Below are 12,500 nucleotides of genomic sequence, written 5' to 3'. Positions count from 1 at the left end.
AAAAACATCTTGCAGGGACCAGATTTCCTGGCGATGAAGCACTACTTGTTGGTAGGCGGCAGTGTTTTAAGCACAATCATGTCTTGTTTCCTTGACTTCTTCTTCTACATTTATGTGAATTATACCTTTCTCAGCAACATTTCCAAGATAAGCCAATCAACTTGGCCATACTTGTTTCTGAAAGCCTGAAGGAGGAAAAAAAGATCCTAACTTCCGCCACTCCTGCAGAGGTGAGAAGACATTGCAAGCACACCCATGTGCTTGTCAAACATTTCTGATTTCATGACGGAAATGTCTTCCCTTTCAGCAGGGATGCAGCGATCCAGGCATGCAGCAGAAGCGGAGAAAGCTGGACGCTGAAGTTGCTGAACTGAAGATACTATTTTTGGTAAATTCTCACACTGGAGTTTCCTTTGCCACCCGAAAGAGAACTTGCCTCATAATTGATGGTATTTTTCTCAAATACAGGAAGCAAAGAAGGAAATTAAGACACTGGAGAGCCTTCATGAAAACCTTGACTTCATACAGATGACCTGGCAGGACAGAGGTATGACAGGAAATGTACAGAAGAGTGTGGCGTGTTTGGTGCGTGCCGAGTTGGTTTGACAAATATACATCATCTGTTATCACCAGTGGAGCAGGATATCGGACTGGCCCGCTCCCAGGCTGTTATAGAAGAGGAGTGTCTCAAGCGGGCAAACTTCATCACACGCACAAAGCAGGTACTGGTAATGCACGTCACATTTAGAGTTGTTGAACAGACCTTACCGCAGAGGTGTGATCCCCCCTGTAGTCATAGCAACAGGGGGATGTTGTCCTCCCACAAGGAGCTTTTTAACCATCATCCCAACCTCAGCACCGGAAAGAAGGAAGCCATACCCGAGTCCTCAGACCCTGCTTCCTCATCGCAGGATGTGTTGTGGGATTGAAGAGGTGGACCAGAATCTCCGTGGGCTTTTCACACTCCTCCCGTGCTACCGTCACAGACACACTCTGCTTACGACAAGGAGAAAGAGCTGCAGCTCACTGAGGAATCACAGCCTGACTGTGCAGGCTTAAAGACGAACCTTCGACGCTTTCTGCGTCTTCATCAGTCAGTCTTATGGGCATCGTACAAAGCACTCCCAGTTACACATCGCTTCAGTGAAATGGTTTGTTTCCAGGATTCTAAATAGGATGTGGCATGGAGCTGGTTACTGGCTGGGCTACTGGGCCTTTTGGGGTTTTTCTTGGTGTCTGTCTGCCATCTCTCAGTGCTTCTCCTCCTCTTGTCAAATCAAAGTAACTTTTTACTACTGTGAGTAAGATGTTGGTTCCATAGACTGTATATGAAAGCGGACAAAGCCTCTTTGACGTCACCCGTAGGTTTCTGAAAAGCTGAATTGAAGCTCGGTGGGCGGTACCTACCGTCACCATCTTTGGCAGGGTCATGCGTGTCGTCTCGTCTGGAAAATACAAATATGGTCAAAGAGCTGGAGCTGAGAGGGGGGCTGTGAGTGCCATGGTGAATGATTGACAATTAGTGAACTCCGAGCTTTCTGTAGCTAAGAGCTAACCGAGCTAACCTAGAGATAACAGGAGCTAACCAGCTAACGGAGGTAAAGTGAGCTAAAGCTAAGTCACGTTGTTAAACGGCTAAAAACCGCGGTTGTTCTACATTCTTCTGACTTGAAGCGGGAGATAAGGTACCTGTCCATCAAAAGGACACGCCCCTAAATATGCAGAACTTCGAGATTAAATTACTTTTAAACGGGCGAGTTAGAAAAAAATTCACTCCCCCGATAGTTGTCATGAAGGTAAACCTGACCTATTAAACTGAAAATGGATTTTTGTACCAGGATGTAAACATGTTTATTTCTGCTGTCAACATGTTTATTTCTGCTGTGAAGTTGGTCTTTTTAACATGGGAGTCTATGGAGATTCGCTCTCTTTTGCAGCCCCTAGTGGATGAAGGGGGATCTGCAGTGTTATGCTTCACTTTGTCCATCTTTCATATACGGTTTATGGTTGCTTCCTGAGATTCAGAGAGCATCTCATGTTTTTTTTTCTGCGTTTTGTGCTGGATCCCAGTCAGGCTGGATCCCAGACAGGTTGCAAACTGGAGAAGTGGTCGTTTCCTGTAAAAGCTGAAGCAGCTTTGTGTTGTGAATTTACCTTTTGTTGTTGGTCTTGCAGATCGTGCTGCAGCTGCTGGTGAATATTTCCAACCAGGCATCCCAGATGGTGACAACTCTGGCTGACGTGGAGCTGCCTGAGTGGAGGCGCCGCCAGCAGCTGGCCTGTATCGGAGGTCCAGTGGACACCTCTCTGGATCACCTCCAGAAATGGTAACAATGAATTTGGATCATCTTGACTTTGCATATCTCAGTCCTAATGTTTTTGGCTCTGACCCAGTGCTCCACCTGCAGGTTTACGACTGTTGCTGAGATGCTGCTCGGGGTGCAGGAACAGCTCCTCAAACTGCAAGAGCAGAACAACAAATACAGCAGCACTGATTCTTCCAGCCTCGCTGCCTCAACGGCAGAAATTCAGAAATTTACTTTGTCCCTGATCACAAAACTCCTCACAAAGTGAGACGTGAGCTGATGATCCTGTTTTATATGTTAACATAGATGTAAAGCTGACGTAGACTGCTGTGCTTTGCAGCGCGCTGGTGGTGGAGAAACAACCGGCCATGCACAATTTCCCACATCGAGCTCTAATACTGAAGACTGGCATCCGTTTTACGATGACTGTAAGGTAAGGCTGTCATTATACAGTGAAACAAACAGGATTTACCTGGTTTTACCTGGTTCATAAGTAGTTCAGACAATGGATGGATGGATGGATGGAGGTCCAGCGAGGTATTTGGGAGAAATGTGGGGTTTTATTCAGATTTGTCATAACCAGATGTTGTCTGGTAAACAGTATCAGATTGTGACATCTACATGATCATTTGAATTATCTAATTAGTCCAGAAATCAGCTGCTTGTGATACAAAAACCTTTTCATTACATTTTTTTGCCTTTTCTGTCTGTTTTAAGGGTGAAAAAGCGTATACAAAGCAAATCTGGTCAAAACTGAATTTGTTGTAGCTGTAATCCGTTGTGTGCAGAATTTATGTTGCTTATTACTCATCACTCTGGACTCTGAGCAACACCGGCTTCCTGAAATATTTACCTGCATAACACTTCTATAAAAACACCTGGAAAAGTCAAACAGTGCCTCCTACCTGTTCAGTCTTTACTTTACTCGCTGCAGGATGATTCACTTGGCTGATGCTGGTTTTCATTAAAAATATTGTTTTTTTTTTTAGGAGGATCTAGTTTTATTTCTGTTTATTGAGCACTAATGTTACAGTGTGTGTAAGTATCAGCATTTACTAATAACAGCTCCGCACCTTTTGGGACATCTATCCAGAGTAGTAAAAGTAATATAATAATCATTATGACAATCATAAAAGGAAAATGCAAACAAAAACAAAATTCATTCATTCATTCATTCATTCATTTTCTAAACCGCTCAATCCAATTCAGGGTCGCGGGGAAGCTGGAACCTGTCCAAGCCGTCTGTGGGCGAAAGGCAGGGTACACCCTGGACAGCTCGCCAGTCCATCGCAGGGCCACAAAAACAACATGTGTATAAAAAAGAAAAAGGTGTAGAATACAGGCTCATCATAGCGACTGTTGTGCGCTGCACATGCGTAATAATTACATCACACATACAGATGCAAGAGGTGCTGAATTGTACTGAACAAGTGGGACAGTACTGGGTTCCAGACAGACAAATGTATCCGGTGACCCGCTACTGTGTTCCAGGTGAATGCCTGTAGTAACTTCTTTAGTAATGTCACATGTCAAGACGATGCATACAGCCCTCGTAGCGGTGACAAAATACTTAGATATGTCATTTCCTGCAGGGGGCAGGAAACAAAAGAGCTTAAATGTTCATTCATCCATTTTCTTAAGTGTTTAGTCCGGTTTGAGGGAAGCAGGAGCCTATCCCAGCCAATCCCAGCTATAACTGGGCCTATCCCAGCTATCACTGGAGCCTATCCCAGCTATAACTGGGCCTATCCCAGCTATAACTGGGCCTATCCCAGCTATCACTGGGCCTATCCCAGCTATCACTGGAGCCTATCCCAGCTATCACTGGAGCCTATCCCAGCTATAACTGGGCCTATCCCAGCTATCACTGGGCCTATCCCAGCTATCACTGGGCCTATCCCAGCTATCACTGGAGCCTATCCCAGCTATCACTGGAGCCTATCCCAGCTATCACTGGGCCTATCCCAGCTATCACTGGAGCCTATCCCAGCTATCACTGGAGCCTATCCCAGCTATCACTGGGCCTATCCCAGCTATCACTGGAGCCTATCCCAGCTATCACTGGAGCCTATCCCAGCTATCACTGGAGCCTATCCCAGCTATCACTGGGCCTATCCCAGCTATCACTGGGCCTATCCCAGCTATCACTGGAGCCTATCCCAGCTATCACTGGAGCCTATCCCAGCTATCACTGGAGCCTATCCCAGCTATCACTGGAGCCTATCCCAGCTATCACTGGGCCTATCCCAGCTATCACTGGAGCCTATCCCAGCTATCACTGGGCCTATCCCAGCTATCACTGGAGCCTATCCCAGCTATCACTGGGCCTATCCCAGCTATAACTGGGCCTATCCCAGCTATCACTGGGCCTATCCCAGCTATCACTGGGCCTATCCCAGCTATCACTGGAGCCTATCCCAGCTATCACTGGGCCTATCCCAGCTATCACTGGGCCTATCCCAGCTATCACTGGGCCTATCCCAGCTATAACTGGGCCTATCCCAGCTATCACTGGGCCTATCCCAGCTATCACTGGAGCCTATCCCAGCTATCACTGGGCCTATCCCAGCTATCACTGGAGCCTATCCCAGCTATCACTGGAGCCTATCCCAGCTATCACTGGGCCTATCCCAGCTATCACTGGGCCTATCCCAGCTATAACTGGGCCTATCCCAGCTATCACTGGGCCTATCCCAGCTATCACTGGGCCTATCCCAGCTATCACTGGGCCTATCCCAGCTATCACTGGAGCCTATCCCAGCTATCACTGGGCCTATCCCAGCTATCACTGGAGCCTATCCCAGCTTTAACTGGGCCTATCCCAGCTATCACTGGGCCTATCCCAGCTATCACTGGAGCCTATCCCAGCTATCACTGGAGCCTATCCCAGCTATCACTGGGCCTATCCCAGCTATCACTGGGCCTATCCCAGCTATCACTGGAGCCTATCCCAGCTATCACTGGGCCTATCCCAGCTATCACTGGAGCCTATCCCAGCTATCACTGGAGCCTATCCCAGCTATCACTGGAGCCTATCCCAGCTATCACTGGGCCTATCCCAGCTATCACTGGAGCCTATCCCAGCTATCACTGGGCCTATCCCAGCTATCACTGGGCCTATCCCAGCTATCACTGGAGCCTATCCCAGCTATCACTGGGCCTATCCCAGCTATCACTGGAGCCTATCCCAGCTATCACTGGGCCTATCCCAGCTATCACTGGAGCCTATCCCAGCTATCACTGGAGCCTATCCCAGCTATCACTGGGCCTATCCCAGCTATCACTGGAGCCTATCCCAGCTATCACTGGGCCTATCCCAGCTATCACTGGAGCCTATCCCAGCTATCACTGGAGCCTATCCCAGCTATCACTGGGCCTATCCCAGCTATCACTGGGCCTATCCCAGCTATCACTGGGCCTATCCCAGCTATCACTGGAGCCTATCCCAGCTTTAACTGGGCGAGGGGCAGGTACACCAGGTCAGACGGTCGCCAGTCCATCACAGGGCCGTATCAAATATTTCTGAGAGAAATATTAACATGCTAAATCTGCCTGTTTTCATTTGGATTCCAGGTTCTTGGCAAACCTTCCTGAATTCAAGTTCCTGCTCAAAGTCAAACCTGTGTTTGACAAGTAAGTCCAAGTCTCTCTCACATGAACCTCTTATAACATGTAGTACAGTTTACTGTAAAAAGAAACATTCATTTTTCAGATTTAAATGCGATGATATACACAGTCGTTCTGAAATAATGGCAATCAAACAGATGTACGTACAGTTGTAGCAGATATTTAGAATGAACATAACAGGGATGTAACGTAACATGTCGTCATACTCGGGATGCAGGTTACAGAGTTCCTGCATGATTGATTAACGTCAGTTTGTTTTACTTTCTCCCCTCTTAACAAGGGATGTTGAACAGACCAGTACGGTCAACGGGTAAGTAAACCAAGATCTCCATGGCAACACATTAGCTGAAAATACTGCTGCGCAACAGAAAACAGTCTTGTTGTTGTTGTTTGTTGTAGGTTTCGCCTCTTTGACTTTAAGAAGGCTGACAGTAAGGTGTTTGACGAGGACACAGCAGGTGAAGGGTTGATCGCAGAATTTAATCACATGGTATGATTGTCCTTTCACACCTGAAGAAGAATGAATTCATTTTCAGTATGTGTGCAGATCAGGTCACTTAATGAGCCAACCCATTCTCTCAAAGCAATGAAGCTAAGGATGTACTCTTGTTTTCTTACAAATTTGTTTTTTAGTCACTCAAAGAAACAAGACCAAGAAATAAAGGGTTGTGTGAGGTAAGAGAAAACATTTGGGATCATTTGTCAGACAGCCTGTCTGTCATCATTTTGATTAAATCTTCAGGAAATCTCAGAAATGGAATTAAAAAAAAAGAAAGTAATTAGATTTTGGGGTTAATCCGGATCATAGTCTGGATCCGGGATGTTTTTATTAGAGCTTCTAACTCTTAAGAACCCCCCCCCCCCCCCCCCCCAATCTCTGGTAAAAGAGGAAAACACAACGGCTGCGCTCTTGTGCTTCTGGTTGCACAGCTTTTTTCTGGCACCACAGCTGCTAATTTTTTTCTTTACAGTGGCTATGCTTACATAACGTTTTTAAATTCGGAATTAATAATTCGGAATTAAACAATTCGGAATGAACGCATTCTCCTACAAGTTCACATAACAATAACAATTCAGAATGAATGTTTGTATGAATCACGTCCTTACTTAATTCCTCTTCAGAGCGGCGGGTTGGGAAGGGTTCTGATTGGACAGAGGGTGCACATGAAGTATGACGGATACTGGAAATAAACTAAGTTAGCTCCCTGCTTCTCGCCTTTTCTGTCATTACTTGTAAAAACTACATAATAAGTACCAGTTTTGCCGCTATTTTTATTATAAAGGTGAAGTAGCAGCTCAATACGAGCATACTACTTCACTTTTTGAAGCAACTGAGGAGGAGAAGAAAGATAGACCACCAAACACGGGAGGTAAAACAACGCGTGTCATCGGGACAGGACAAGTTAACCAGCATGCTCAGAACGACTGGAATTAACTTAGAGCGGAATGAAGGTTTACATGACAGAGGAATTAAATAGTTTGGAATTAAAATGCAGATAAACCAGCCACTTACATCGGAATTAGGTTTAATCCCAAATAGAAATTAGCATTAGAAATTAAGTGTTTACATGGTCGTTTTTCATCAGTTTAAAGCGGAATTAACTTTAATTCGGAATTAAACAGGAATTAAAACTCTCATGTAAACATAGCAAGTATAAAATTTTATTCCAACAAATCCAGTTTGGACTGTGTTTTTTTTCCCAAACACCAGCTGGAGATAAATGCATGATAAAAAAGCGTCTTACTTTGATACACCTAGCTTGGTTTTTATGTGCCTCAGACTCAAACAGCACAAGAAAATCATGTAAGGTCCTGGTGACAAATCTAGTTAGACTGACCCATGGTAATCAGCTACCAGAAACCTGAACACCTCGCCCTTGAGTTTGTCTGTTAGCAACATTACTCAGAAAGTCATGGATGGATTTTGATTAAATTTTCAGGATATGTCAGGGGTCACACAAGGAACCAATGATTAAATTTTGGTCGAGATCCGGAAGAGATCCTGGATTCTGGATCACTTTGAAGTTATGTTGGGTGTTAATCACAATATTCTTGGTGGAGGTCTGCGCTCTCCGAATGCTTTTCTAGTTATTATTATATATTTATTATTATTTTCAGGTTGATCACATTAGACTGAATTTTACAGAATGGAGAGAGCTGAGAGAAGAGACAGGATGTAAATGGATCTGGAATTATCTGTGGTTAGGTGGTGCCTCACTGAGAACATGTAGCAAAGTTCATTACTGCTGCTTTAAACGTTCCTCTTCTGTGTAACAGAGTCGTGTGGGAGTGACTGAGGAGCTCCACACCATCTGGTTTGTGACGGAGTTGCAGCTTGCTGGACTAAAGTTCAACATTGAGGTGAGCACCATTCAACTTTCTGGCATTTCATACCCACAGTGGAGTGCAGAATAGAAAAATTCTTGATGCTAGACATAAAATATCAGTTAAATTTACTAGAAGAAATGTAATGTTATTGACCTCTCTCCTTTTGTATTGGTGCAGACCAGTTCTCTACCTGTGGTGGTCATCTCCAGCACTAATCAGGTTCCCAGTGCCTGGGCCTCCATCATGTGGTGGAACACGTTGTCCTCTGGCACACCCATGGTAAATAAAGATCTTCTGCAAAGACTGATGCAGTTCTTCACAAGTTGTATTAAAGTGGTTCTGTTGTGTAGAACCTGTCGCTGTTTCCCAACCCTCCACCAATCCCCTGGCAGCAGCTCTCTCAGGTCCTGAGCTGGCAGTTTCTGTCTGTCGGGCAGCGAGAGCTCGATGAAGACCAGCTCTTCATGCTGAGAGACAAACTTGTTGGTGAGTTTTAACACTTTTGTAATTTTGTATTTTGTACATTTGTAGAAAACAGCTTTTTACTAAAGAAAAAAGGGTGTGGGTTAGGGTTTAGTGCCCAAGCTGCTCCTTTTTAGTAATGGTGTGATCACTGGTGTTTTAGTTGAAAACAGTCTGAACGATGAGTTCTGCATGAGAATAAAGTCACTAAAAGATATTTATTTTGTTGTGTAATAACAAAGTTGATTTCTCATCATTTGGATTTCTTGGCATTGAAGTGAGTTCTTGGGAATCCTTGTAAAATACTTTGGGTGTTTTATAGAACACAAGATGGACATTTTGTCACCTTTGTTTAGTTTTTGTTAAATAGTTTCTGTTGCAATGAGAATGAGCACATATACACCAGAAATAAAATAAACAGTCTTTAAAATGTGCATTATGAGGAACAGAGATACTTTCCTTCGTTAAGGATTAAATGACATATACCAGTATTTTATGTAACCCATGAAGTATTTTATTTTATGTGTGTGTGTGTGTGTGTGTGTGTGTGTGTGTGTGTGTGTGTGTATATGTTTCACTGTCATTAACATGTTGGCTGGTTTGTAACTTTTATCTCAGTCTGTTCCACACTGAAGTAATGGGACAGCTGGTTTAACTGAACCATATAATTAAAATATGTCAGGAAATTGTAACATGCTGGCCAAGTTTAAGATTTTGATTTTATATATATATATATATAAACAGAAACAGAAAGCAGAAAGAATATCTGGAAAGACTATGTCAAACAGCAGCCCATGGTTAATAATGAATCTATCTGGTCTTCCAGTTTTTAAGTTATTTTATTTTCTCAGGTTAATTTAGACCATCGGCTGAACAATAACCAGAGTAGAAAAGGGAGAAAGGAAAAAAAAGTCTTTCTTTCTTTGATTTCTAAAATAGCACAAAAATAATTTGGCCGTGGAAAAATCTAAACGCGAACAGCACAGACCTTTTTTAATTTTTGAAGATCGCTGTGAAATTGGCATGACCTCTCAGCTTTGTATCGGACAGTTCACGCCTGTGTGTCGTCCATTAATTTCTGATAATGGACACCTCATTGGGCATTATCCCGTATATATACACCACATATACGTTTATTTATCAAGTTAAAGAAGAAAATCAGTGGTCAAAGTTTTCATTGACTAAATAGGATCCTTTTGCTCTTCATTTGATAAAGCTGAGGTTTTATTTTCTGTTTTATCATTAGAAATGTAACCATTGGTTTTATTCCAGGCAATGCTGATGGTCTGGTGCACTGGAGCAAGTTCTCCAAGGTGAGTGCTACCAAGCTGCTTCATATAGGATTTATATGTGCCAGTAAATTAGAGATTAACTGAAAGTCATCACTGAAAACATAAAAAGATTACCCTGAAATGTAGAAAGTTTCTTTTTTCAAACAAAATCTTTTGATGTTTAGGACAAATTTGACCAATCAGGAATCAATTCTACCCATTTATACAATAAAGTACTAATGACTTTTAGTATTGTTAGTATTTTCTTTTTCTGACATCTCACTAGAGAACAGCTCAAAGTTCATCATGTAGCAATATTTCATCATATCTTTACGGTTGTAAATGTGACAGAACCACTTTCTTTATTTTAATTGTCTAGATATAAATGCAGCAGATAAGTGTTCTGAATAGACATGTTGAACGGTCACGCTGCTGATGTAGGAGGTGGCTTATCAGTCACATCAGGCTAGGTGCTTAATTAAGCATTTCTATATGCTGTGCACACATTATGCACGTGTGTTGACATGAAACTTGTTTGCATGGCAGGATGAAGATGCCTGGATTTGGATTGACGGTGTTCTGGATTTGATCAGAAAACATTTGGCTAATCTTTGGCGGGATGGGTAAGAAATAATATCATCTCGCCAGCAGGTTATTAATTTATTTATGGTTTGGAAAGATTCCCTTTAAAAAGCTTTTTTAAAAGGAATCAGGTAGTTTTCAGTCTGCTTTCAGTCAGAAGGAGGCTGTGTTGCTGTTGCTGGTATGAATTACATTTACCACATCAGATCAGTTGATATCGGGGCGTTTGTAGTAAAATATTTCATGATGTTCATCCTAAATTTGTTGACAGCAACTCATCTGAAAGAGGTTGAAAAGGGCAACAAGAGGCTCTAAAGCAGTGGTCTGCAACTGGTGACAGTAAGATCTGGTCCACCAGATTTGGATCCTACTGTCCTTTATAATAATATTAGTTAAGATTTGGAAATTATTTGGTTTTTAATTTACAGGTTTTACAGTATGCCATCATTTTTAAAAAAAATGCAGCTACTGCAGTTTGTGTGGTTTACCTGGGACTGACGGTTAAGGCAACTGGAAGAGCTTTAGGTTGCAGTAAACTCTGCGTTTGTCCTGTTCTGGGTTTTACGTTCAGGTTCATCATGGGCTTTGTGAGCAGGCAAAGGACAAAGTTTCTGCTGCAGAACAAACCCTCCGGAACCTTTCTGATCCGCTTCAGTGAGAGCAACAAAGACGGAGCCATCACTTTCAGCTGGGTTGACCACTCCAGCGGGGGTATGTTTCTGAATGTGTGTGTTTGGACTAATTTAAAAGCTTTATATAAACAGTTACAGCAACTAAAACCATTAAAGTCACGCAGGCATTCCACACTTTCCCTCTCAACTCATGTTCACTTATAAAGCACTTTACCACAACAAAAGCTGAATCAATGTGTGTACACTACACATAAACAACGTTAAAACAGCAACTTAAGAGTTGTCAGATGGATTTTAAAAATGGACAGTGATGTCCATCTGCAGCTGTTGTCTTCCTGTGTTTACATGCTCATCGGTGTGTTTGTGTTTCCCCGCAGAGGCTTGCGTGCATGCAGTGATGCCCTACACTAAGAAAGAGCTGTCGGTTTTGTCTTTGCCAGACACCATTAACAACTACACTCTGACAGCTCCTGGAAAGAACAGCAATCCTCTGCTCTACCTCTACCCCGACATCCCCAAAGACACTGCCTTCGCACGTTACTACAAAGTCCCTGGTATTGTTTCAGAACTTACTTATTCTGCAGATAGAATTTAAATGACTTTGTCGTGAATCGGTACTGTACAAATAAAGCTCAATTGAATGATTTCATATGCATTTGCACAGACATCATCGATACATAGACGCCTCATTGAGCGCTGGAGAGTGAACCAGCATCGCCGCCATATTGGATGGGTCTCTGCTTTTGAGTCTTGCTGCAGAGTCATCGTAGTTTCCCCACATAACTGTTTTCTGTGGAGCAAGGCATATATTTTACACACAAACAAAACACTAAATAATGTTAACACAGTGAATAATCTACTAAATGCAAATGATAAATTTTACTCCTATGAGGTGTTTATGGAAAAATATGATCTTGGTGCTTCACAAAGAGAGTTTTACATGGTAGCATGATTACCTCCGCGTAGGAGGTTATGTTTTTACTGGCTTTATTTGTTTGTCTGTTTGTGTTCAATTTAACTTAAAAAGTTATGGACGGATTTTCATTAAATTTTCAGGACTTGTTAGAAATGTGAAAAGGAAGAACTAAGTTAATTTTGGTGGTGATCCAGATCACAGTTTGGATCCAGGAACTTTTTAAAGGCCTTGGCAGAGGTTTACGTTCTTTGAGTGTTTTTCTGGATAACTTCTGAATTGCACAGTTTTGATACAATACTTTATTTTCAGATTTTACACAACTGTATCTCTATATTGATAAATTAATAAATGTAAATAAAAAGAGTCAACTGTAGTC

At 42.6% G+C, this 12,500-nt stretch overlaps 1 protein-coding gene across 1 annotated transcript in view; it reads left to right on the top strand.

The window, feature by feature from the left end:
• The window catches only part of LOC306766917 (signal transducer and activator of transcription 1-like), a gene marked incomplete at both ends in the record, with an annotated part of 15,061 nt that overhangs the window by 415 nt on the left and 2,146 nt on the right, over positions 1-12,500 (top strand). Inside the window, 17 exons of the mRNA XM_079254775.1 lie at positions 1-51; positions 135-230; positions 308-388; positions 469-547; positions 634-722; positions 2,176-2,327; positions 2,409-2,570; positions 2,647-2,739; positions 5,880-5,939; positions 6,333-6,423; positions 8,211-8,294; positions 8,439-8,540; positions 8,612-8,747; positions 9,996-10,036; positions 10,541-10,617; positions 11,148-11,287; positions 11,586-11,762. The exon at positions 1-51 is cut by the window's left edge and continues 94 nt beyond it. Of these exons, the coding sequence (XP_079110901.1) occupies positions 1-51; positions 135-230; positions 308-388; positions 469-547; positions 634-722; positions 2,176-2,327; positions 2,409-2,570; positions 2,647-2,739; positions 5,880-5,939; positions 6,333-6,423; positions 8,211-8,294; positions 8,439-8,540; positions 8,612-8,747; positions 9,996-10,036; positions 10,541-10,617; positions 11,148-11,287; positions 11,586-11,762 (1,711 nt within the window). The remainder of the gene's footprint in view (positions 52-134; positions 231-307; positions 389-468; positions 548-633; positions 723-2,175; positions 2,328-2,408; positions 2,571-2,646; positions 2,740-5,879; positions 5,940-6,332; positions 6,424-8,210; positions 8,295-8,438; positions 8,541-8,611; positions 8,748-9,995; positions 10,037-10,540; positions 10,618-11,147; positions 11,288-11,585; positions 11,763-12,500) is intronic.

This window comes from Telmatherina bonti (genome assembly GCF_933228915.1).
Source record: "Telmatherina bonti genome assembly, chromosome: 15".
Lineage (NCBI taxonomy): Eukaryota > Metazoa > Chordata > Actinopteri > Atheriniformes > Telmatherinidae > Telmatherina > Telmatherina bonti.
The sequence above is the reverse complement of the archived record's forward strand: the minus strand, read 5'-3'. Positions and strand labels throughout refer to the sequence as shown.